This window comes from Procambarus clarkii, chromosome 44, assembly GCF_040958095.1.
Source record: "Procambarus clarkii isolate CNS0578487 chromosome 44, FALCON_Pclarkii_2.0, whole genome shotgun sequence".
Taxonomy (NCBI): domain Eukaryota; kingdom Metazoa; phylum Arthropoda; class Malacostraca; order Decapoda; family Cambaridae; genus Procambarus; species Procambarus clarkii.
Window position 1 is genome coordinate 8,921,956 of NC_091193.1, and position 27,985 is coordinate 8,949,940.

At 37.5% G+C, this 27,985-nt stretch overlaps 1 protein-coding gene across 5 annotated transcripts; it reads left to right on the forward strand.

Moving 5' to 3' along the window:
- Positions 1 to 27,387, forward strand: LOC123745254 (copine-8). Of its 5 annotated transcripts, none has more exons than XM_045725588.2 (11): positions 1 to 113; positions 5,539 to 5,637; positions 6,362 to 6,536; positions 8,340 to 8,456; positions 12,892 to 13,247; positions 14,651 to 14,958; positions 15,800 to 15,949; positions 16,194 to 16,316; positions 16,974 to 17,144; positions 18,887 to 19,004; positions 21,759 to 27,387. In XM_045725588.2, exons 2-11 carry the CDS (start codon positions 5,546 to 5,548, stop codon positions 21,826 to 21,828), a joined length of 1,680 nt encoding a protein of 559 aa, XP_045581544.1. In that variant the 5' UTR covers positions 1 to 113; positions 5,539 to 5,545; the 3' UTR covers positions 21,829 to 27,387. The 5 variants fall into 5 exon arrangements, with proteins under 5 accessions (XP_045581544.1, XP_069156734.1, XP_045581542.1 ...); XM_045725586.2 differs by lacking the exon at positions 1 to 113 and adding an exon at positions 2,388 to 2,539; XM_045725587.2 differs by lacking the exon at positions 1 to 113 and adding an exon at positions 2,388 to 2,539 and having other exon boundaries at positions 18,887 to 19,068; positions 21,759 to 21,898.
- The last annotated feature ends 598 nt before the right edge of the window (positions 27,388 to 27,985 follow it).

The window sequence follows — 27,985 nt, forward strand, 5'->3', positions numbered from 1 at the left end:
CTGAGGAGAGAAGAGGCGAGGTTGGCCACACTGGTGCAGTGTGTTTACAGGGGAGGTGAGGGAAGGTGATACCTACTGACTCCAACTGTTTCATCTATATTAACTTGATTCGCGTACGTTACTCTTTTTATTATAATTCATTGTTTTAAGTAATGTTATTTTTGTTAAAACCGAAGAATTGCATAGCGTGGCAATGTGTTATAGGGTTGTATTTTGGGTTTCATGAACATTTTTACGTGGGCGTGGCAGCTTTCAAAACCAGATAACTTGCTTATTATTTAAATACATAATTTATATTACTTTCTCAGTTCAACATAATTTAATATTGAGGTTACCAGCTGGATAAGAATATGTTAATGGTAGCACAACCTTCATCTGCCCTTGTCCTGACCCATACTGGAAATGATACAGTAAACATCTAAGTCTCCGTGGTGTAGTGGTAAGACACTCGCCTGGCGTTCCGCGAGCGCTATGTCATGGGTTCGTATCCTGGCCGGGGAGGATTTACTGGGTGCAATTCCTTAACTGTAGCCTCTGTTTAACGCAACAGTAAAATGTGTACTTGGTTGTAACAACGATTCTTCGCGGCAGGGGATCGTATTCCAGGGACCATAGGATTAAGGACTTGCCCGAAACGCTACGCGTACTAGTGGCTGTACAAGAATGTAACAACTCTTGTATATATCTCAAAATCTAAAAAAAAAAAGTTTGTTAGTTTAATTCAAATAAAATTATGCAGCCCATACCCATACTGTGAGTGACAGTGGAAAATGTTACTCAGGTATACTATGGGCTCAGAAACTGAACCCCAAAATTCATTTACCTAGGCAAATAACTAATCTTTATAAACCACGTTTTGGCGCATTTCCTTTCACCAGGTGTTTAGTAATCGTTGGGGGTTCAGTACTGGTAGCAGCCAAGGGGACTAAAGTAAACCTAAGTTCAGTCTTAATGTCTCCAACAACAGTAATTATACATTAATTCACTGTTTTATCAGACTCTCGTAGCTGTGATCCCAAGAGAAGCATAACACAATGAACAAGAGTTTGTTAGGTTAATTAGATTATTATGGGCCCCATTCCCATCTTGTGGGTGAGTTGCAGAAAGGTTTTCAGTGTCACATAAGGGGTCTAAAAACTAGTACAACAATCTTGAACCTAAGTAGTTTACATTTACAATGAATTAATTATTTGCAGTTTATATATGAATTTGTGGTGAGCTAGTTACATATAACTAGCATGGAATGTTGTTACATATAACTACATACTTTCTAAATGACATATAATTAATTTAATTATCTTTGTCTGGGACAGGCAGTCTGCACAAGTATATATGTTAGGCCTATATACCAATTTAATAATAATAATAATAATTTTATTTATGCAAATGTACATACATAAGGTTCATGAACAGAGGAAGGTACATAGGTAAAACAAGCACATTACGTAAAGCCAAAAATATGCAGTTCGTGTTTCGGGATTATCTTAAATAAAAGAGTGAGGTTGATTAACTTAACTGTCCTTATCAAGGCCATTAGAGTGTTAGTGGCCCTCAGGTAAATTCTGGTAAATTAACAATTTGATGAGGTAGACCCTTGTCATAGACCTAATACTAAAAAGAAGCAGGCTAACATAAAAATTGTTCAAGATATTTTGCAAATGATATACAATCCTTAGGAAGGGCATAACATGAAAAGTCCTGTAGGAGAAAATAAGTAGGTGTTATTAGGGAATACTTGAAGAACAGGGGAATATGGGAGCATAATGGAATTATTAAAAGTTTTGAAAATAATTGACAATTAAACAATCAATAAGTTCAATAAAGAGTAAACAAAAAATTGTCCTAAAAGTAAATCAACTCTCATGCCAGAAACAGTTAAGGGCCTCATAATTAATACTACAAACCATTAACAACAGGGCTGATATTGGAAACCTTGAAAATACTGAACAGATTGGAGGATGTAATGTCTGGCAGTCCCCGTGGAGTAGTGGTTAAGACACTTGCCTGGCATTTTGCGAGCTCTTTGTCTAGGGTTCGTATCCTGGCGGGGAGGATTTACTGGGGGTCAATCCTTAACTGTAGCCTCTGTTTACTCAACAGTAAAATGGGTCTCTGGTTGTTAGATGATTTGGCTGGGTCGATATTCTGGGAACATAGGATTAAAGAGTTGGCCGAAATGCTACGTGTGCTAATGGCTGTACAAGAATGTAAGAACTCGTGTGTATATATATATAAATAAAAATAAAAAAGTGTGTTTAATTCAGAGAGAATATTAGATGGATTATTAAATTAAATCAATATTTATTGAAGTGTATAATTTGTGTCCTTATCTTCCAGCACCATGGTAATCAGTGTTTGTCACACCCTTATCAGGCACTTGTCTTATAGCTGATGTGATATGACTGCGTAATGGGATCCATCATAGATATTGTGATAGGAAGTTCTGTGATCTTAGTAGTGTGCTGAAGCTGTTCAAAAGCAGATGCACAACATTACATACAGTAAAGGCTAGGCTACATTGTGCTACAATAATGATGAGGTTAGTTTTCATTGTTGTGGATTACGCTTGGAGATGGCCTGCAAGGGGAGAATGAAAGATGGTGTCATTTGTGTTACTGTATCATAATTTTGAAATTGTGACGTTACATGTTTGTAAATCTGGGATTCATACAAGTCAAATACAATATGGAAATACTGTACAGTATAGGATAAAAACCCACACTTGTGTATTTGTGAAATTTAAGGAATTTACACCTAGTCTTTTGCCCTCTCCTGAGTGCTTCATCAAGGTCTGGGTGTGTGATTAGGACAAGACTTACATCTCAACGTCTAATGAGGCTGCTATCCTGGGTCCAGTCCCCTTATTCTTCTTGACTGCCTGACCATGTCACCTGTATTCCCGACTGGCAATGTACCTGTGGTATTGCCTTCTATGGAAATATGGTCATGGCCTTTCTGTAATCCTGCTATTCTGGTAGCAGTTGTTATTAATCAAGGTGTTCATCTGGATGCTAGCCATCATAACCTTTTCCATACCCCAAGGAGCATGACTAATGGGACTACTTTCATTCAACAATTTTTTGAGATCTAATTTTAATCCACTTCCTCATTTTCCTAGTAAAGCTATCCCCACCATAATGGGGTGAGCTTTTTTCCTACTTGAATTTGATCGATCATGCCCTCTTCTGATGTTAGCACAAGGTCCAGAATGCTATAATACTCATCTGAATGTCTGGCTTGTCCGGCAGGGAAGCCTTCCCATATCGTTCAGATAAGTGAGCTTAGACAGTACATTAATTTAAAATGTTTTGCTTTCAATGACTGTACTTCTGAATATTGAAAGTACAGTACAGTAAAAATATTTTTTATCTAGTATCAGGTGTTATATTTTAGTTTGTTTTCTTTAGTTTTCTGGAAGCTGTAGAATGATGCAAGAATACACACCTAAAAGATGCATTATGGACAAAAAACTATTTTATCAATGGCTGATGTCATTCCATCCTAAGCTCTTCCCCCCCCTCCACCCCCCCCGTCTCATTCCAAATCCTTGTCCTGATCCCTTCCAAGTGCATATAGTGCTATTTAGTTGTAATGGCTTGATGGTTTCTCCTGATACTTCCCTTCCCTTCCATCCTAAGCATTGGTAGTCATCCACCAAAATAGTGTATCCAGATCAATTGAAAACACTATTAATATATACTTGCACAATAAATTGGATCTTAATGCTCGCAATTCTCACGATTCAAGCCAATGCACATGGTGTATGGCCAATGCTTTTTGTTAGCTGGTGGCTCTGGTTCAAGTTCAAGTATGTTTATTGAGATAAGCAATAAATACATCTCAAAGGGATAGAGTAGCTTAGGCTATTTCTACCTCAAGGGGCGCACAAATTCAGTGAGTACAAATAGACATATAACAGTACAAGAATCCCATTTAACATTGCATACAGCAAGTACAGCATATAATTGTTACATTCTTGGGGCAAAATTCTTGTAGCTCCTAAGTATACTGTCTATTATACCATTATCACACATCCAAACAATTTGATGTGGTACACTATTTATTTCCTTATTTCTATATTTTTCAATAAGGTGACACTCTAATACATAATGTTCTAAGGTGTGGGCGTACGGCATACTACATAATTTACACTCCTTATCTTTTTCACTGACATCAACACCGTATTGCCAGATATATTTATATCCTAATCGTAATCTCATGTAAATTGAATCCTTCCAAGTAGACTTTCCTTTACCATAAGTGAAGGACGAATTTGTATTTATTATTGAATAATTCTTAAGTGTGTTACTACTATCCACTATTGCCATTCTTTTTATCATTTCTTCATCTTCATCTTCATTTCTTCTTATTAATGTTATATATACATGTACACATAATCATACATACATGTACATATATATACATATGCGGTAAATCCAGAGAAATGAAATATGGAATTTTCCGCATACAAATGATTATTGTTTCGTGATCGTCAATTGCATATATACATATACATACATATACATTCACATACATATTCAATCACCCACACACAAATACACACATCAATAATCTTTGTATCACAAGTGATTCAACAAGAGGCTCACAAGTCACTATACTAGGCACTTTACATCTATGGTGAGTCGTCCAATTACTAGTCTTGCTCTACACCCACCCAACTGGGCGGCAGCTTAACAGTCATGTGCTCTACACCCACCCAACTGGGCAGCAGCTTTACAGTCATGTGCTCCACACCCACCCAACTGGGCGGCAGCTTAACAGTCATGTGCTCCACGCCCACCCAACTGGGTGGCAGCTTAACAGTCATGTGCTCCACACCCACCCAACTGGGCAGCAGCTTAACAGTCATGTGCTCTACACCCACCCAACTGGGTGGCAGCTTTACAATCATTTGCATGAATTACTTACAGTAAGCAAATTTTAGATACTTCGAGATTTCGGGCAGCACATCATTATAAATGAAGTACTTACACTTTTCTTGGACACCAATGATGGTGTTATCTCTGGATGGTAGCTCTGGTGGTGGTTGGCTGTGCAGATTTTGGGCCTGTGGGTTTCCAGTTTGTTATAGGTATGTTGTGCAATAGCATTGAATAATTGGGTATAATATAGATAATACAATAAATGTTCACACTTAGGAAACTTCTTTACAGATTTACTATGTAGCTAGCCAAACATTAGCATTAGGGTGGCCAAGGTTTTGTCATGCTCTGTAACATTGGCCACGTGCAGTACACATTTTGTTTGGTATCTTGGTAAGTTTTGCATCTACATACATTTTGGTATTACTTTATAGGTAAATATCTCCTCCTTCAATACATATCATTGGCTTGTCCATGAAGATATTAATTATACTTTTATATCCAATTTGAACATAACTTTCTTTAGTGGTTGAAGTGCAGCAACCTTGTACTGTACTGCACTAAACCAAAAAGACTACAGGTTGCACATAGTGAGAAAGATGTAAATTAAAAATGGATTATGATTTGCAACACAGATATTTTGTTTATTTTGCAGGAGAAGAATGCAGGCAGGAAGTGCATCACCTGTGGGACTGCCACCTGGCCCACCTCAGATGGTGCCTATGTCAAAGGTGGAGCTGACTATTGAGGCCAAGTAGGTTGATAATAATTTTATGAATAAAATATACAAAAGAACATGTTACAGTGATTAGGTAGAGAAATTGCATATTAAATAAAGCCTCTAATATGTAAATGTTTTGGGTGTAACAATTTTTTTTTTTTAATGGGGTAAATGCTTAATATTAAACAAGTAGTAAGCAAGAAGTAAGCTAACATGGTTAAATTGTTCAAGAAAGTACAGTTTGTGAGATTACATAATACAGTACTGTATTGGCATTTTTACATTCTAGCAAAGCCACTAACATGCATAGTGTTTTGGGTAGATCCTTTAGAGAGTGAAGGCCTAGTTTAGATAAGTTCTAAAACTGTAAAAAGGAATACCAGGAGTCTAATTGGAGTCACTGATTAAACATTGATTAGGTTAATCAGGCCTACAGTTTTCTAAACTGTTTTGTTATAGCTTGTGTTTTATGTACTGTATTTGTGAATCCTTAGAGCTTGTATGTACAGTACATCAGTTTCAATGAATATTATATTCTGTAATACTGTATGTTTTACTTTTGTATTAATAAGAATTAGACTTTAAATTGACAATGGATTAGTTACTTTCAGTGTTTTGAAATTAATTTCTGAAATTCTTTGTTTTTAGAAATACTGTACTGTATACAAATTATATTGTCTAAGTAAAACACCTCTTGTATAACATTTCAGTATTTTCTCATGTAAGATAAATACTTCAACTATAAATATTTTCTCAGGAATTTAAAAAATCGTGATGTCCTGAGCAAGAGTGATCCCTTATGTATTCTCTATATGAAGGAAACTGGACAAGATAGTTTTTATGAGGTTGGGCGCACAGAGATGATTAAGGATTCCCTGAACCCACAATGGGTTCGTGCAATTGAAGTGGATTATCGATTTGAGGAACGACAGGTAACTCCTAAAGTTTCCTTCCAAAATTTGTAAGCTAATTTAGATATTGTTCACACAAATACATTATTATTTTTCAGTTTCAGTTTCTCTTTCACTTTTGATGAGTGGGAAAGCATCAGCCCGGAGAAAAATAGTACAAGTAATACTGAATAGTACGAGAAGTTTCTAGATACAGTATTAAATAATCAAAACATTAAAAAATCCTCATTTATACATTATATCATGCACAATATGGCATCATGGATAAACAATGACTACCATACTGCAACAGTCAGCCATTGTAGCACCCTACCGCTTAAGAGTAAGAATAGGGGTACAATGCTTCTATGCATTATATACAAATACTGTACAGTATATTTATTCACTTCTTACAAATTACTTCCACCCAGTCTTGTTCCTTTACCATACACCATTTGTTGTCCAAAACTTACTCCTTGCTTCTTCACACTCATTGTGTCTGCCCACCTACTTCCTGGTATTCCTTTTCACTTCCTACTCTTAAATTCACTTTAATACCCTCTTAACTAGTCTACCACCATTACTCAGCATGCCAAAACAATCTTGGTAAAATCTCCTCAATTTTGGATTTTACTGAGTTTATCATGCCATCTCTCTCCATGGCATTTGCTTTCCATTTCTGTTCTCCTGACACCTCACATGGTTCTTTGTCTATTTCTTGACAACCGTGCATAAGAGAAACTATACACATTTAAGATAAATTTCTGGGATGTTCCCCTTAGTAGCTCCCAGAGCTAAGTGCTGGTTCAGCCAAATTTTAAGGAGATGCTCTAGACCTCTGAGACCCACCTTTTCCTTCTGAGAGTCAGAACCAGAAATTGACTCTGAGGTCAAGGAGTTTGGGGATCTGAGAACAACCCAAAGTAAAGAAGAAAAATGCCAGAAAACATGAGTGTAACAAAATAAGCCACATCAAAGCAAAAAAAAAAAAAAAAATACTAATAAAGATGTTTCCCTATTATTGCCAAGATCCCAATTTGTATTATTCATGGGCTTTTTAGACACTCAAAAAAAGTTGAATAGTACTCATAACCTTAAGAAATTCAAAAGTAAGTGGCAAGCGATGAGTCACAATAACGTGGCTAAAGTATAGACAATCGACTTGAGAATGGTCCAGGACGGACCGAAACTGTCGTCGTCCCTTCACCTTCTAGTGTGTGGCCCACTCAATGTAAGTGGCAACCCTCCCACATTGTTTGTACTGGAAAATATCTGTTATGCTGTTTTCCAAAATATATACAGCAATTGTGTTGTATAATAAACTTGGACAGTTATTATATACTGTATATACTTATATACTGTATATAATTGGGGCTATTTCCTCTTTTAAGTATTTTTTCTTTATTTGTATTCACTATGGTTTCCTTTTATTCCATTATGGTACTGTATCCATTATAGTATCCTTTTTGGTGGATGTCAGACATCTGGCAAGATTTCTCTTGAGTTATGGCACATAATAATCCACCAGTTCCAAATATTTCCAATGTTATTACAGTAGTTTCATTTCATTCAGTTTTGCCAAATGACATATATTTAGCTTGTTTCACAATTGAATTAACATTGTTGAAGATTTTTCAACAAATGCTTTGCTAATAAAAGATTAGTGTACCAATATCATAGCTAACTGATTGTCATGAATAACAAGAGAAAACACTTCTTTATTATAAAGACTGATTATATGCTAAAATTATGTTTGCAGAATGTATTTGTGTAGATAGCAGCACGTGAGCTACATTGCTGGCATTGTAAGTGTTTCAGTGTATCTTCTTATGTACGTATTTTCAGATCCTTAAATTTTCTGTATATGACTGGGACAGCAAGAGCACGAATCCAGATGATCAAGACAGTCTGGGCTCTGTTGAATGCTCTCTGGGAGAGATCATGGGTTCCCAAGGATCACAGGTATGATAAATAACAGTATTTTTACCAGTACCTTGTTTTGCAAGTGCAGTTGTATCACTAAGCAATGTACAGTACAGTATTATTAATAGTGAGTGATATATTTACAATGTATTTTTTTCATGCTTTGTCCAAAAATAACCATTAATGATTTAAATGACTATATAAATTAGATTTTTTGGCTCAGATTTTCACATTGTGGGAAGGCATATAGAAAGATATTTAGAGAGATGTGTTTCTAGGACAGTTAAGACAAGCCTCACTATACAGAGGCCAAAGCCAACAAGAAAGTGCCTTGGAAAAACAATCCTGGACCGAAGGGGCCACAACGAAACGAGGAGACGAAAGGAAAGCGAGCACTCTGTCCAAAGACCAGGACGGCTCTCGCACCCACAAAACCAACACCACACGCAAAGCACAGTGCAGTAGCGACACCGGAGCCAGAGCACACGACCATCGCCTATAGCATCAGCCTCAAGAACTGAGGTGTGGGTAGCCGGCGTGGGGGTTCTGGGGCTCCCCCTTCCCCCTCCCTGGGTGGGGGGGGGGGAGCTGCACAGACAGCAGTGCGGTGGTGTGTGACGTCACACTAGTTTGCTTGTTTTCGGTTAGGGAGTTCTATCCACTAGTTCGGCTTTTGGTAGCAATTTTAACCAGAATAGGGGTTTGTTTTGAGGCGCTTACCTTTCTGGGTGCCTGTTCCGGTCGATGGCAGACATAGAATGCTTCCAACCACACGGGGGCTTCTATAGGCCATTGCTCCCCTTGCCTCTGTGAGGGGGCCCGGTTCTGGCCGTGGTCCCCGGTAGGCCTAAGAACTCCATACACATGACTGATGCCAAAGTCTGACATTAGCATATCAGCCTGGGATAGCTCCGGGGAGCCTCCGGGACTCACCCAGAAAATGGCGTTTCATTACATTCAATGCTGGTTTTTTCACTTGGCCTTCCAGCTTATGCATTGACGATTAGGCACCAGTTTGCCCTACCTACATGTTGATGATTTTGAGGATCAACATCCCCTCGGTCCAGTCTCTGACAAGGCATCCTCAAAACCTATTCATGGGTATGCCTGCTTCTGTGTTTGACACTGCTGTGTGCAGTTTTCCAATGTGACGTGGAACTTTCAGCTCTCGACAGTCACATGCTGTCTCCATCATTTCACCTGTTGGGTACAGAAGTCTTTTCACCCTCAGATTCTATCTTTGGCAACCCCTTCTGGACTAAGGCAGCAAAGCAGTTGATCCTCTGCTGTTCTGTGAAGAGGAAGTGAAGCAGTTGTTATGAACACTTGTGCCAAGTTTGCTCTCTTCCCTTCTTCAGTTGACTTTTCAGATCAGTTCAGCTTCTAATACATTGAGGGGCCAGGTCAGTTCAGCTTCTGTTTGCTCAGCTTCTTAACTTCCACCAGTGGTTCTCAGACACTCAGAGGGGGTCTTTACTTCATAGTAAGGCTTGTAGCATCTGGTGTGGGAGGTGGAACTGGGCTGATAGTGCTGTATCTTCGATCATATTATATCTGCGGTCATCTGACCTTGTGTTGAACCCAGTTAGCTTCCTTATTTGACAGGCTAATCATAATATGGTCTGATGGGAAGTTTACTGGTTACTTTAGCCAGTCGTAAATGATTCGTTGAAATCACTTGGGGATTTGTTACAGATGTTGTTAATGGTTAGTGAGTATGAGTGCAGGAATCACTTTGTAATTATGGGGATTATTAGGACCTTTTAAGTGATTGAAATATAATTTATTTTTAATGTGGAATAGCTTAGGGATAATTTAAGTGGCTGCCACATTTGCTTAAGAGAACAAACAAGTTGCTCAGATCATAAAGAAGCTCTTTGAGTGTAGATGAAAAGCTCTTTTCTGAATAGACTATTGTATTGCTCAAAATTTCCCCCTCATTTTGTTCTATCATTTTCTGTGCAGTCTAGAACTTTAATGAAATATAAGGCAAGGAAAGCTTAGCTACATTGCTGACATGTAGGATCCTGACATTTGGTGGCAGAGCACTCCTCAGTGGTCTCTAGTAATTACCTAAGTATAATTACTTCTTTTCTGAGGAAGAATGAGTCTGCTGCTTTCCAAAGGGGGTCCTTGGGTTGTTGATGCTTGATTGGTTCGGCCAGGCTGTGCATCATGGTTTGTGGCTCTTCACCGTTATTTGCGCACCACGACCTCTGTGGCAGAGGATACACTTTGGGTTGACCCAGTTTCCCTTCTTACAAGAGTTTACATTCTTGTAAAGCCACTAGTACGCGTAGCGTTTCGGGCAGGTCCTTAACCCTAATTCGAGGGTGCTTGTCTCGCAGGTTGTCCATAGGATTATTCGGTCCAGCCAGCCTGCGGTCTATCCCCGTGCCCATGCTGTTGTTAAGTTCGGAGTTCGGCTGCTGTTTTGGTAATATGTCCTGGCCTTTCTTCAGGCATGTGACTTTTGGAGGTCGAATAGGGTCCTGGCTGCATGTTACCTTGTTAATATTCCTAGTCCTTCTCAGGCGTGTATTGCCTTGGGTCGCAGATTGCTGCCAGTTGTTTCGACTTTGAGTTGAGGAGCGAGTGACGACCACCTCCCAGGTGAGACCCTTTTTCTTCTTATCTTTGGTTAGGTAGCTCCTGGGAGTTGAAGGGGCTCTCCATAGAAAACCAGTGTGACGGGTTGTGGTATCGCAGCTATACTGAACCAAGATGGTATGGCTCTCCCGCACATAATGAAAAAAAATGCTGCTATTGGCCCTGCAGTGTGTAAGTTGCAGGTGGAAACAAATAAAAATCGTCAAATAAATAATGAAACAATTTACTGAAATATTAATGAACATAAATGCCCCTGAAAATACTTGGCTATCATGTAATACAAAAGTGAACAAGTTAGTAGGATCTTAAATGTAAAAATAAACTACTGTACAGTATACGCAATGAAGAAAAGCATAAAGATATACTGGTGTACTGAAGACAGCTATAATACCACCATGGCATCAATCACACGACGTTAGCTGAAGGCGGACGACTGGTGAGAGACACGAAGGTGATTCTAGAGCACTAAGGGAGAGACTGGCTCTCCAGGGAGGCAGCGCCCTTTACGTAATCCTGCGGTGATGACTCATCCAGTGTCAACGCGAGGTGGACATCTGGTCAACTAGCAAACTGCTCGTTGTGGCTGGCGGTGCCTTTGTGTTGAGCTGCACCACTGTCAGTTGAAGGCGGCTAACTGCTTGTTTGTGGGGGCAAACTACCGGTTAGCAGAGGCACCCAGCTTGCCTCTGAGTTGTACCAGGCCGTGCCAGGCCCTGGGGGGTATGGAGAGGTGGCAGGACTAATGACTCATCTGGGCTGGTGTAGATGTATACTTCCAGTGCAGAGGCATTGAAGGTGAAGGGAAAAGGCAGTTCCACTGCTATGCAGGGGATTCACGAGACACCAGCATTGAATGTAATGAAACGCCATGTTCTGGGTGAGACCCGGAGGCTCCCCGGCATCCCTCCCTCCCTCCCTCCCTCCGATTGGCGGTTTTTCGTGTTTTTGATACTCGGCCTCTGAACTGGGGAGAGTTGCTGGCGTAGAGGTTTGGGACCCCCTCCCAGGGAGGGGGGGGGGGTTTGAGCAGACGGATGCGCGGCAGTTGTGGTGACGTAATTTGTTTCCTTGTTTTTGATTGGGGAGTTTTGCTTGCTACTTCGGCTTTTGGTTTGCAGTTTTTGACCAGCAGGAGTTTGTTTTGAAATTCCTACCTTTCTGGGTGCCTGACCTGGTATGGCAGACAAAGACTGCTTCCAATTACACGGGAGTGTCATAAGACCATTGCTCCTCGTGCCTCTCTTGAGGGGGCCAGGTTCTGGCTCTGGTCCCCCGGTAGGCTTAGAACTCCCTCGATTGACTGTTGCCATGGTCTAATATATACACATCAGCTCGGTATAGCTCCGGGGAGCCTCCGGGTCTCGCCCAGAAAATGGTGTTTCATTACATTCAACGCTAGTTTTTTATTACTTTAGATTTTTCATTTTTATCATTTCCCAAGAAATTCAGAATGTATTTTGGTATTTTGTAATTTAATGACACAGGATGAGAGTTAAGAAAAAAACAGACTTACCTTCTCATTAAAGAACTTCTCATAAATATTTAAAGCCTATTTTTTTTATTAAGCCTAGTAATCAAAATTTATCTAACAGTTTTATTAACAGACTTGTATAGGATGTTAATACTATTCATACTTGGATGATAGTCGTACAGATGCCTTAATACCAAAGTTTTTGCCTGCCAGATATCAGATTATCAGTACCCAAAGCATCCCTTTTTACCCCATGCTTAGTGCATGTTTGCCTATAAGTTAACCCACATTATGGGGTTTGCTATCTTCTCTAATTTCTAAATTATAGATAAGTATGTACTGTATACAAAGTAGGGTCATTCGTGAGTTTTGATGTCATACTTATATCAACAGATGAGCAAGGCTATCTCTGGTGGTGGACTCCTTCTGGTGCAGGGAAATGAAATGTCCACATCGAAGGAAATTGTCACTATGAATTTGTATGGCTCAGATCTAGACAAAAAGGACTTTTTGGGAAAAAGTGATCCTTTCTTAATCTTTTATCGCTGCAATGATAATAGTGCTTATCTTCCTGTACACAAGACAGAGGTCATAAAGAAAACTGTAAACCCAGCATGGAAGCCCATAGTCATTCCTGCTAGGATTCTCTGTTCAGGAGATCATAATCGTAGTATCAAGATTGAATGTTATGACTGGGATTCTGATGGAACTCATGATCTGATTGGGGAATGCTACACCAATCTTCAAAGGTATGAACCTTAACTATTAAAACATTAGACATTTCTCTACCATTAATACCTGTGAGAAAATCCACTAGAGCTATGAGATGGCATGAACCTACAACCTGAGGCATTGCCAGTTGCATACTCGTAAGTTTATGCCACCTCACAGCTCTAGTGGATTTTCTCACCTACAGTATATATATTACGTTAATGTGATTTCTGTGTATTAATACCTGTTAGTGATGCACACTTTTCCTATAGTCATTGTTCTGTGCAAAACAGAGAAAGGGAAAGGTCATACTGGTATTAGGTGGGCAACTGTAGTAAAAAGTATTTAGTAAACAATATTATGGATGATCACACATGTGTTTATCTATCAGTAACTTCAGGGAAGTGAGATCTAGATCTTTATGGTCTGCCTGTTGGCCATTTATACTTAGCATTCTAATTACCTCTCTCAACATTAACATTTTCATCATATTTCTTTATAAAACTGTGAATGGAATTGGTTTCAACAACCTCTTCTTCAATGCATTCCACTTGCCTACCACCCATATAGGGAACGAGAACCTCCTTACATCTCTTCGACTCGATTGCAAATCTAACTTCCATTGGTGTCCCCTTGTCCTACCTTTTTTTAATTAACCTGAATTTACCCAAGGGCCACACTAGTGGCCTCAATGAGGACATGAAGCTGGCAGCTTATCAAAAGTTTCCCCATTTGCCCTGATGATCTTTTCCAGTGATCCATTTAAATAGGCTTCCCTTATCCACCTTATCTATTCCCCTCAATCTTGTATGTAGTTCGAGTACAAATTTTTGTATCTCTTCTGTTTCTTCTCTCCTCTTAGGTTGTGAAGCAAAGTTCTCTTTGCTGCCTTCATAGCTGAGGTCTTTCAGTTCTGGTATAAATCCAGTTGCAAACCTCTAAACTCTCAAGTTTATGATTATGCTTCACAATGAAGTATCCACGTAAGGGAGAATTCCTAAGACCTGGAACTTCAAGAACAAGAGGTCTTAGATATAAGCTAACTAAACAAAACTGCCAGAGAAATATAAGAAAATGAACCTAAGAAAATTCACTTTTGCAAACAGTGGTAGATGGTTGGAACAAGAAAGGTAAGAAGGTGGTGGAGGCCAAAACCATCAGTAGTTTCAAAGTGTTATATGACAATGTGCTGGGAAGATGGGACACCACGAGCATAACTTCCATTCTATAACTACACTTAGGTAATTACTATACCTAACACATAAAGGGATGCCTGTACCATCCTTTTAAAGTTAAAATAAATTATGATCTTCATCTGCTTTCTTGACAATGTACACAGTAGTTCACAAGCTCCAAATACATTACATTTTTTGGTGTCTCCTGTATTATTGTTTTTTAAACTACTTTTCACAAGTAAATTAATAATAATGTTTAATTTCAGACTCCTAGAAGGTCCAGGGACAACTAATGTTTATCATCTTATCAATCCTAAGAAGAAAGCCAAGAAAGCAAGCTATAAAGACTCGGGAAAGATTACCCTACAATCTATCTCCTGTCACGTTCAGCCAACTTTCCTTGATTATATTCGTGGTGGGACACAGATTAATTTTACAGTTGCGGTGGACTTTACAGCCTCAAATGGTGATCCCCGTACCCCCAATTCACTCCATTATCGTCAGCCTGGAGTGGACAATCAGTATTCATTGGCAATTAAAGCAGTGGGACAGATTATCCAGGATTATGACACCGGTAAGAAAAAGATAAGTTTCTATTTGTTAATTTTAGAAAAAGTTAAATCAACTCCTGATTCTGCACCTGAATACATTCCCAGACTCTGTTTTAAGTAATAATTGCCCAAGTGCAGTTACAAGATGAGAGCTACGTTCATGATATCTTATCTTCCAGTACTCTTTGTCGTATAACGCTTTGAAACCACTGACGGTTTTGGTCTCCACCACCACCTCATTTAACCTTTTCCAACCGTCTCCCACTCTGCAAAATAAATTTTTTGTTTATCCACCATAGTAGTATTAAGAATAGTTTTGTACACTATAATATCTTGTTAATATACTATGTAAAATTAAACCAAAAATTAAAATTACATTACCACTACTGTAATTCATTATTATCTTCTCTTTTTTTCTTAGCTATGTTCCCAAAACATTTAGCATATTTAGGGGCTTTATCAATACTACCTAATCTACAGGTTTACATTATCACATGTACTATACATTATATAAATTTGATTATTGAATCAAACAAAGAATCATCAGGAGTCATAAACTATAGTTTCTCTGTTATTGTAGTACAGTACTCTATACAGAAATTAATAATGGATAATTTGAAATATTAAACAACAATATATGAATTTAAAATAAAATTTAAACTAAAACTAATTTTTATTAATTTTGTTTTATTATTATTTATATTTTTGTGTGTTTGTGTTAATAAAATAGTATTTCAACAAAGTAACTTGTGGGCCAGGAGGACCTGTTTAAAAATTAAAATTCCTAAGTATTTTAATGCATTTGAAATTACAATTAAAGTAAAGCAAATAGAATGAAAAATATTAGTTATTTATATGTTGCAGATAAGTTGTTCCCAGCACTTGGCTTTGGTGGTCGAGTGCCACCAGATTGGAAAGTGAGCCACGAGTTCTTCCTTAATGGTAGTCCAGACAACCCATACTGCCAGGGTGTAGAGGGCATTCTCAATGCTTACCACCATTCCATTCAAACTGGTATTAGTTTTTTCTTCTTTTATTATAATGTGGATATTAGAAAATCTCTTTAGTTATAAAAAAATTTAAAAGTTTATTCAACAAATAATTTGGTTACATATACAGTAGTAAATGCTATGATTTATGTATTTAAATTTAAAAAAAAAAAAAAAAGATAATTAAATATATCATTTGGATAATTCTAAGTCTCAGTTTATTGTATTAATATTTGCTTTTACAAGATGTACTTTGTATATTTTTGCAGTGGGTCTTTTTGGTCCAACTAACTTTGCCCCAGTGATCAACCATGTGGCTAAGTTTGCACATGCTCACCAAGATGGCAACAACTACTTTGTCCTCCTGATCATCACTGATGGAATCATCTCTGGTAAAAATTCATCATTTTCTTTATGCAAATGTGTTGTCATTTTCCACTGCACAGGGAGTCATTCATAATGTTTTTTCTAGGGGAGCCCCTTGGGATTCCCTGAAGTGATGATTTTTTACATCAAAGTGGATATAGGAGTAGACAACTTTTGGCTTCTGTTAGCAGTCTTAGAGCTTTTTCTTCCTACACCTCATCTTTGGCTTTGGCCTTACCCTCCTACATTTTCCTCGAGCACAACCCAACAATCGGTTAACCAGGTCTTCCAATTACTGCTAGGTGAACAGTTGAGGAACTATGTCCTGTCAATCCTTCCTGACCTGGGCTTGACCCAGACGAAATTACTTGTGAGACACTGGTAAAGTATGCTACCTCTTTGTCACAGGAACTGCAAGCTGCTTCTCCAAGTTCCTTGGTAATTAAGTAACTCCACACACAGACTGAGTATTCACATGTTATATGTCTTCTTTATATCCATTTTTAGATTCAGACATGAAGTACTGTGTATTCCGTGGGATTTGCGAAAATTATTGTTCATTAAATGCTTTTCCCAATACAGTAATTAATAAAGAACACTCTTTGTTAATAAAGAATTTAAATATCAGATGTGTGTATTGGCCTCCAGCTATCAAGATTTGCATTTTTTATTTTTAATTCTAGATTTGCCTGATACCCGGAAGGCTTTGGTTCATGCATCTAGTTTGCCAATGTCAGTGATCATCGTTGGAGTTGGCCAAGAAGATTTCTCTGCCATGGAGCAGTTAGATGGCGATGAAAACCGTCTCAGTGCTGAAGGAAAATATGCTGAGCGTGATATTGTGCAATTTGTTGGTAAGTTTGATTCAATTAAAGTTCTGGTAAAATTAACTCTGGCAATCTCTGTTTTAATATACAATATCTGCATATCTGATATAACCGGAATGGCTGATATGAAACTGGTCATTTTTTGGAGGGGTGGGGAGAGGAATGGGTTCTTCCCACTCCCAATTCTTCCACCACAGCTTTTCAATAATCGCAGCATGCGTGCTTAATTCCTGCCAATTGCCGAGGGATTTTTAGCAGCAAAAATCATTGTAATGATTAGCAGATGGCCTCTATTAATGATTCAGTAAATGTTTTGTTGGAGCATGTTGTACATAGTAATGGTCAGAAAATAATGGTTACTATGATTGCCAAATAATACACTCCCTGTTGGCATTAATGCAGGGAGCCTCCAATTACACATACACACACACAGTATATATATATATATATATATGTTGTACCTAATAGCCAGAATGCACTATACTTGGCCAAGTATGCAAGGCCCGATTTGCCTAACATGCCGGTTGATTTTCATTATTTTCAAATTGATTTATTTGAATTAATATTATTAGATAAACAACATGAATTATTTATTACAGTAGTTAGGTGTGTATATATGTATGTATGTGTATGTATATATATGTGTGTGTGTGTGTGTGTATATATATATATATATATATATATATATATATATATATATATATATGTCGTACCTAGTAGCCAGAACTCACTTCTGAGCCTACTATGCAAGGCCCGATTTGCCTAATAAGCCAAGTTTTCATGAATTAATTGCTTTTCGACTACCTAACCTACCTAACCTAACCTAACCTAACTTTTTCGGCTACCTAACCTAACCTAACCTATAGAGATAGGTTAGGTTAGGTTAGGTAGGGTTGGTTAGGTTCAGTCATATATCTACGTTAATTTTAACTCGAATAAAAAAAAATTGACCTCTTACATAATGAAATGGGTTGCTTTATCATTTCATAAGAAAAAAATTAGAGAAAATATATTAATTCATGAAAACTTGGCTTATTAGGCAAATCGGGCCTTGCATTGTAGGCGGAAAAGTGAATTCTGGCTACTAGGTACGACATATATATATATATATATATATATATATATATATATATATATATATATATATATATATATATATATATATATATATATATTATAATATATTATAATATATTATAATATATATATATATATATATATATATATATTATAATATATTATAATATATTATAATATAATCAGGCACATTATTGTTGATGATGTTTACATTGTGGAAATGATCAATTACCTTATTACCTTCAGTTACCCAATTTCCTTCAATCAGTTGCTTGTTTAGTTGCTTTTATGCTTTCTTGCAGAGTTGATCTGATTTCCGAGCCCCCTTCACCCTATAGAGAAAGCCAGATTCTGGTCATGGCTTCTAGTAGGCATGTGGGAGTTTCAAAGACCTGGTGCATATCCTTTAATTATTTGCTGGCCCTTTAGATTAGCTTTGGGAGCTACCAAGGGCCCCTCCAGAAAAGGCCATTACATTACATTCGGTGCTTGATTATTTTATCCCATTAAATTTACTGAATAGTTTAGGACTATCAGTTGGAAAAAAAAACTTTTTCTATTTTGGCATTTTGTAGCAGATTTTAAACTTTTTCTTACATTTTTTATTTATTTTATTTTCTCCATTACTTATTATTAATCCTACAAAACTCAGCAGCTGCTTGTTCTTCCTTTTTCTTTCTATGTCATTGAAGAGCTGAGGCGGCACTTTGGTAAGAATGGATCCAACCATCAGTACAGCCAGGCTAGACTAGCCAAAGATGTCCTGGCAGAAATTCCACAACAGCTGGTTTCTTGGATGACAATACATGGGTACCCTCCTCGCCCTTCCACCTTTCAAGGCCCAGTTAATATATTGGGCCTTGTCTAGTTTGGAGCAAGTGTTTCATTGACAGCATTAAATGCTGAGCTGTGAATGTTATTTTCTCATTGGAATTATATTTGTCCCTTAATGCATGCTAAGAGTGGCTAGAGAAACAGTAGGTGATGTCTTTAATTAGAATGTCTGATAAAATTTGTGTGCCAGTTTTAACTTTTGGTCACAACTGATACTTCTATGCATGACAATACTAATTTCTGTTTACCTGTAGCATTTGGCAGAATAATTTGTGATGCTTATTCATATGTTTATTATCTGGTGAAATAGAATTCAGAGCTTTGTAATATATTGTTAAGTGGTATAAATTTTATAATGGTTGAAGGTCTAATTATAATGCAGTACCCTTAATTTTGCTGAAATATCAGTGACACTATGCATTACATTGGTTTACAGATTTTCTTGCAAAATCATTTCTGTCTTTATTTACAGTAACAGCACTGCTTGGTTTAATCCTTTGGCTGCATGTTTACATTTGACAGCATGACCATGAGTTATTTTGGGTTCCACAAAGATTTTTACATGTTTCTTAATGAATTTCTAATTAAAGCAAGTGTTAATGCTCTTTCCATACTGTATATATCCCAGGCAACTGGCAATTTAAAAACGGATTGTCCTGATGGTGTAACTTTTGAATAATATATGCTTTTTTGTGCCAAATGGTGCTAACCACATTGGTTGGGAACATAAAGACAAATTTGGTAACAAACCGGATAGATGCCTTAACAATAGTATTTGATCAAAATTCTCACAAAGATAATGTTTTAAATCTGTCTGAAACTGTTGCTTAAACATGAAATTGAACTACGGTACTGTACTGTACTAGGATTGAACTTAAATTTTGCAATGAAGAATAAGAGGAAGAATATGTTGAATTACATAGTAGTTTTTTATCGATTCATGAGTAACATTAGTTATGATAAGGATTGCCTTTGTCTTAAAGGTATGATGTTACTTACAATAAATTAACGCTTTACTATAATGAGTGTCCCTAAATGATACAATTTAGCACTTATGAATCTCAAAAAGAATGATAAAATTATAATTACCAATTCTGATAAGGGGGTAAAATAGTACAGTACTGTACTGTAATTCTCAATACAACAGATTACTGTCAAAATACAGAGGTATTACTATCTGGCACAGGTGCCCATGAGAAACTGACTAGGAGATCCGCTTGTATCAGTAGCTTTAGATTTCAATGAAAAAGTCGGAAACATTTGTAAGAATATCAAAGTAATTCAGCTCCTAGAAAAGTTTAAGATTAGTAACCCAAGCTTAAGGTTAGTAACCAAGGGCAGCACTAGGGAACACACACAGAAGAAAACCCTGTGTACATCCAGCTCCAAGCATTCTAATCTGGCTCTTGCAGCACAAACATGCGTAAGCCAAAAAGGCACAATACTGTACCACCACTTGGCTGAAGGCAGGAAACAGGAGCCAAAGTGACAAATGACATCTATGCACTAGCTACCATCAGCAAGAACTGAAGATGGAGCAGCCGACTGACCCAGGCAGTTTAAAGATTTATGATTTCATTTCCGAAAAATTTAATTTCAGGAAAGATTTCAGAGGCAGCAATCCACTGACCCACCTGAAATTTTATACTTTTCCCGCCTCCTTCTTAAGCACGTAGGAATTAGTGATCCATGCCAATGTCGTATAAATTGTCAACCACACAATAATACACATTTTATTCACTTGAATGCTAGGAGACTAGAACAGCCGACCCCATAGTGTGTGGTGGAAACTCTTCCACTGAGCTACCAGAGGCGCCCCAGTAAGAAAGAATTCAGATGATTGCTGCCTCTGAACTCTTTCCTATTGGTTCTTTCTGGTAACTCGGTGGAAGAGCTTCTGCTTCACACCGTGGGGTCGGCAGCTCTAGTCTCTTTGCCCCTTAAGTGAATGAAATGGTTTATTTCCATGATAGCGTGGTTGACAATTTATATGTTATGTGTGTGTGTGTGTGTATGTATGTATGTATGTATGTGTATATATATATATATATATATATATATATATATATATATATATATATATATATATAATATATATATATATATATATATGTGTGTGTATATATAATATACATACATGCAGTACGCACACACACTGTATACATACTGTACTTATATATGTGTATGTATGTCATGCCTAATAGCCAGAACTGCATTCCTTGGTCTAGTATGCAAGATCCTATTTGCCTAACAAGCTGAATGATTTGTTATTTTCAGATTGGTTCTTTTCTGACGATAATAATCTAATATATTAGTAGAATGAATTACTGACTTAGTTATGTTACATTAGAATAGGTTAGGTTTGATCAAATTTCTATGTAAATTTTGAATGAAAGTAAAAAAAAAAATTAATCATATGTAATGGAAAGCTGTATCATTCCATAAGAAAAGTAATTGAAAAAATATTATTTTGGGAAAATTTCGTTTCTTGGGCAACTTGGCCTATTAGGTACTACATACATATAATATACATATATATACTTCCTTACCCATTTGTTATGTATTATATACTGTATGAAGTCTAATGTATTTACCAGCAGCTCCTGACACACCATCCAGAATACTACGTAAGAGAGTGAGTACAGCAGAATTACATACTAAGAAATTAGTTTTTCATGAGCTGAAAGTATATTTGTGTTATGTATATTAACTGCGACATATTTTTTCCAGAATTAAGAAAGCTCCTGTCGGACAAATCGCAGTTGACCCAAGTAGCTCTAGCACAGGAGGTATTGCGTGAAATTCCAGCACAACTGCTTGCTTTCATGCACAAGATCAATTCTGTCAAGTAACTCTTTGACCAAAGAGGTTCTTGAGCTTGTGTTTACTTGATGGCTTGGTATTTTTTATGGTTGATTGCTTTATTATTTGGAGTTTTGTACAACAAAAGTGGTGAATCTTAGATTTTATTAATACAGTATTTAGAAATTGTGATTGTTTATACATGTGCAGAGAATTGGTATTGAATGTTGTACAGGACAGGGTTAACTAATTTCTGCTTTATATAGAATCATTTAACTTTTTTACTTCTGTTTTGAATCTCGCATTACCTTGACTCGAGTTTGTAATGTATTCAAGTATTATTGATATATTATTATGAATTATATTTTGTTAAATGTATTTCAGTGATATAATATCTTTAACTGTAATAATAAATAATAATGCAGTTTTTCTGGATGTCTTCACACATCCATAAAACTAGCGTTGAATGTAATGAAATGCTAGTTTCTGGGTGAGCCTGGTAGCTCTCTAAAACAACTAATTACTAGGGAGCCACAAGGGGCTCCCCTCAGAAATATTGAGTTGCAATTGACTAATTTAGAGCAGAATATTCCTGTTAGAAATATTGAACTTTTGCTGTTTTCTTTCTTTAAGCCATATTTCTCAATTCAAAAGTAAGAATTCTGGGTTCGAATCCCAAGCGGGACAGAAATGGCTAGGCGCGTTTCCTGTTACCTAATGGCCTCACACGCTGGCTTCAACTTACGGTTGACACTGAGTTGTCCTAGGCCACCAATCATGGCTTCAAGTTCTCTACATTTAAGACTCGTGTTATGATGTTTACTCACAGGCAGGTTGTTCTTCATTCCCTATTGTTGTTCTATGGTAGTCCCCTTCTCTATAAGAATTCTGCTAAACTTCTGGAGTTGATTTGACACTTGTTTGTCTTGGTCCCTCGAATGCTCTGAGGCCCTTACTCTAGTTCGAGTCTTGTCCCGTACTTCCTGCAGTGCTGATAGACGCACCCTCCTCACTTTGCACTCCTCTTGGGCTGTCTAAACTGGATTATGGCTGCCCTGCCAACTCGTCTATTTCTCCTTCGATACTCTGCTGTCTTGATGCTCTGCACCATGCTGGGTTGCACCTCAGCTCTGATGCCTTTTGTTCATCCCCTATCCAGAGCTATTATGTTGAAACAGATGTCTTGTTATTCCAGGATCGTCGAAATCGTTACTGCCTTTGCTATCTTGTGAGGTCTCTGCAACATCCTCATTCTCGCTTTTGCCAGGCTTTGGCTGTTGCCCATCTGATGGGCCCCTGTTCCCTTTCCCCTTCCATTTTCTATTTGGATGTCTTGCTTACAAGCTTCCCTTTAGGTTTGTAACCAATGTCTTTCTTTGTATCATTCCATCCTTATTGCTTTGGCGAGTCCCACTTGTGAAGTTTGCAAATCTTTGACCCATGTAGAGGGCTTCTATCCCGCCTATTGTTCTGAAATGCCTTTTCCTATAACATTTTTCTTTGCACTCACATACTGTTGTCCTCTTCACAGATTGGTGTAAGTCTGCTGACGGTGTTGGATACTCTGTTGTCTTTTCAGACCAAACCAATGTGCTGCCTACCTCTGGAGGCTAGCATCTTCATGGCTGAACTGTATACAATCTAATATGCCCTTCATCGATTAATTTTCCATTGTCAGCACACCTTTGTCATTGTGGTTGACTCTAGTTGTGCTCTCATGGCTTTGAAGTCATTTAATCCTACATCCTGTGGTAGTTGAAATCCAATATTGGCTGTTTCTAATATCTAGTAGATTTAAGCAGGTTGAGTTTTGCTGGATTCCCAGCCATATTGATATTTCCTTAAATGAGCGTGTAGATACTGCCACTAAGGAGGCTATCTGCACTTATTCTATTTCCTGAAAAGGTGTTCTTTATTCCAATTTCTACCCAGTCATTCATTCATCAGTCCGTGCCCATTGGCAGGGTCATTGGTTTTGTGTTCCTGGTAACAAACTGTGTGCTCTTAAACGTAGCCTGTCCCATTAGCCTTCCTTCTACCACTGTAACCAGTGGTGGAAAATGGCTTTGGCAAGGTTATATAGTGGCTATACAAGTTTAACTCACGGGCACTTATGTAATTCTGCCATGCTCCTTATTGGCCTAACTGCATTGTCTCTCTTAGTCGTGCATCTCCTTGAATGTCATGATTTTCAGAACATTTGTGTCTTGCTTCCCTGCTGTCCCTTGTGGTCATTTGTCTCTATTTGATAACTTTGGTATTGCCTTATGTACTTTTGTTCTTGAATTGGCATCCTTAGTGATATTTAGCGCTGTTTGGATACTCTGCAACTTTGATGATGAAAATATTGTCTACCTGGATTGGTGCCTTTTTTGATAATTACTTACTCCACACGACCTTAACACTTTCGTCTGGTGATCACTCATAGCGAATCAAAAAAAATTCTCACAGATGTACACCATTCACTCTTATTGCGTCGTAAATTAAGATATTTGTTAAAATTCTAATTTGTATCCGATCATTCTGGGACTGTTTTTAAAATGAGTGCCTTTAGATTGCCCACAATTTGATACCATAATGAACGACGTAGCATGACAATTGAGGTCAGAACCCCTGGAAAGATTATGAATACTTTTGGGGTGATGAGCTCAAAAAATTAAAATATTTGTAAAAATTCCATTTATTGTTCGATTATTATGGGACTAGTTTTAAAATGTGCACCTTTAGATTGCGAACAACATGATACCAACATGAACGACGTAGATCGGAAATTGATGTCAGAACACTGGAAAGATTATAAATACTTGTAGTGATGAGCGTCCAAAATTAAAATATTTCATTTATTGTTTGATTATTATATGACTAGTTTTAACACTTTGGCGTACCCCGCGCGCCACCCCTCAACTGTGCGATTTGGGTCCCAGGGTGTCACGGGAGCGCGCGTAAATTCTGAAAAGTGTATACAGTACTCTCTTCAACATTTGTCACCTTAATTCTCGTCCTACGAGATTAAATTTTGTATCATTGTGTTCGCAATAGAATTCTCTACAGCACTAAATGCATATAAACTCCAAAAGCCTGGCTAATTACCCGCAGCAAACAGAGAAAGTGCGAACGAGTTACCCAGGAACGCGCAAACGCGATAAAATGTTTTCACTATTTTCACTCTAGTCACCTCAATTTTTGTCCTAGGTCTTTCATTTTGGTCTCAATGGGTTCGCAATAGAATTCTCTAGAGGAACATTAGCATATAAAATAAAAAACCTGGTCACGCTCCAACCGCCGACGAGTTGAATTCGGGCCACGCGTTGGCCGCGAGTGAGCGCTCGGATGCCTTCCAGCTACACTCCCAATTCCCTGCCCTTTTCAAGCCTTTCTTTCGCAATTTTCTTCCTGGAAGGGCCTTGTTCATGATCACTATTCATCGTGGAGTAAGCGTAGATAGTTTCTAAAGCCGCAGTAAGAAATATAGCCACGGAAAATAGCCGAAATGTTCACACGTTTGAGATGCGAGGGGAGGAGACATTGGTCACAACAGTGAAGCGAAAACAATGGACCCACGGCATGTGCCAAGCCGCCTGAGGGCCACGAGGCTCAACAAAGAAAATGGGAAGACATCGGCGCGCATTTTAAAAATAGTCCCCAAAAAATCGGATAAAAACCTGATTTTTGGCGATTATTTAAAGTGGATGACGCAAAGCTGCATCATCCCCGGCATTACCGACAGTAAACGGATGACGCAATGCTGCGTCATGCCCGGGCGAAAGTGTTAAATTAAAAGAAGTGGCTTTTTTCCAGCATACTGTACTGAGTCTCATACCTTTGGGCTTTTATCTTTTCTATCTTATTAACCTGAATATATACTAGGGAACATAACTTTCATTTTTATATATTTTTGTTAACTACATACAGTGAGTGGTGTCTCTATCTGACAGTCCGATTAGATACTGGTATATAATTTCTTACACATTTTAAGCACTGTTTTTGAAGTATTAGTTATTATACATGAAAAGGTGAAAATATTTAATAGGCAAAAAATTTCAGGAAGATTCCTGCCAAGCTATAATTTGGAGAAATTAATAAAAAATGCAAATGTAAATATCTATTGGATTATACAGAGCTGTAATGTTCGAGATAGTATCTTTTGCATCTTTAAAAAAAAAAAAGTTAGGATAATGTCACCATTATTTTATGTTTGTGTTTAGTGTTAGATATCCGTCCATATTTGCTGATAAACAAAGAATTTTTCAATTATGTGTTTATAGTCTGTGCAAAATCTATGATACAGGAAAGAGCTTCCAACTAATCATTTTTGGCTGAGAGCCATGAATTGCAAGACAGAACAGTCTGAGAAAGGTAGGGCATAGGTTACAAAATAGACATAACTAGTTTCTTGGAAAATACATACTGTACTTTGATAGGTAAGGTATGATTGCTGGTGCAGAAAACTAGTGCAAGAATTCTAGAATTCTAAGTCTTCATAAAGATTTATTTGACACAAATCTACAGTCTTTTTCAGCTCCCTAATGCTTGTTTTAGATTTTTATTGTTCCATAAAAAAATAAGTAGCCCTCTATGATAAAGGTTTAAAAGTGCATTGGCTTCATTTTTACATAGTTCCACATACTTACCTTGGTTACTTTATCATTTTAAATAAGTTAATAATGAAGTGTTAATCCTTTAAAGTACATGAATGCTATTTGTGGTGTTACATCGTATAAGATAAGATTTCCACTGTGGTGTTGTATCATATAGGAAAACAAAGTATAATTTGGTGTAGTATTTTAGTATGCCAGAACTGGATAGTTAGGAACATGCAAATGAAGATGATTTCCTGACAGGCCATGTGATTAAACTCAGGTGTTGTGGATATAGAATGGAGATCTTGACTTTGGTGCTCTTTGCCTTAAAATGTTGTACAGATTAAATCACTTCAGTGCAAAATCCTTATCTCCAAGCAGTTTCCTATAATAAATTTTCACATTTGTTATACAGAATTTATTAAATGCAGAAGTATATTTTATTAACTAGGTAATATTGTTACATATAAAAAAAAAACGATTTTCCATAATACAGCACGTACAGGTACTGTATACCGAAAACATTAGTTTCTCATTCTGTGCATATACAGTAACTGAATTGTTTTGGGCAGTGTTTATATACATGTATAATTTTCTTTATATGGATGGTGAGTATAGCAAAATGTAATGGATTTTGTAATTGCAGTAATTGTATATTTTTAAATATAAAGTTACAAGCAAATAATAATTTGAGTTAACATTATCAGTGTTTCTTGAAGATAATACAGAATATTGCCATATTTGCCTGAATTTCTTGGGTGTATAATGCATACTTCATGAAACTAGATGCTTCCAGTTTTTACCAGCACATTACACAATGTTGGGGGATTGGTTTTTAATGTACTTAACTGAGAATTCAGGTTGAATTTTGAAGGTTTGTTAGAAAGTAGAATCATATACTGTATAAGCCATAACAATTGCTCCCTAATGTCTTCTATAAATGATATAGAGAAACTTCAAGTAAAGATTAGACTTAATTGAATTTCTTTTTCCTGAAAGTCCTTTATCAAATCTAAGAATTCAATGCTGATTACATTGTCACATGTAAATGCTCCTGATATCTTCAGAGAAGTCAAGCATAAACTGAATTATCCTAGTTTTCTCTCCTATTGTCAGGGACAGGAAGCTTGTTTGACTTACCGAGGTCCCTTGATATCAAAGACTGACTTTCCCAAGGGGTGTCCCCTTCAGTTGGCATTGCTTTGCTGTGGTGGGGGGACTTGTACATTGCCCACAGGTGGGAGAGGGGAGACTTTTGCTCCCCTCTTCTGCCTGCTGTGTTGGTGCACAAGCAAAATACACCCCATACATTTACTGTGTATGGAGGCCCTTAAATTCCCTGGTGTTCCTCCATCTGGGAGTTGAGCTTACCCAGTGGCTGCAGCCTCTGGGGGACAATGTACTTCTTTGGTTGAGGTAATGGGGTAAACTGAAGAAATTCAGTGCAGGCCACCTGAATCAATTGTCTTGTCTGGTTAGCCTTGCTTAGACATTGGATCAAATAAGCATTGTGGAATTGGTATTCCCTGTCAGTCTCTAGGATGCCAGTTATGCCCATAAGGGGCATAACTGGCA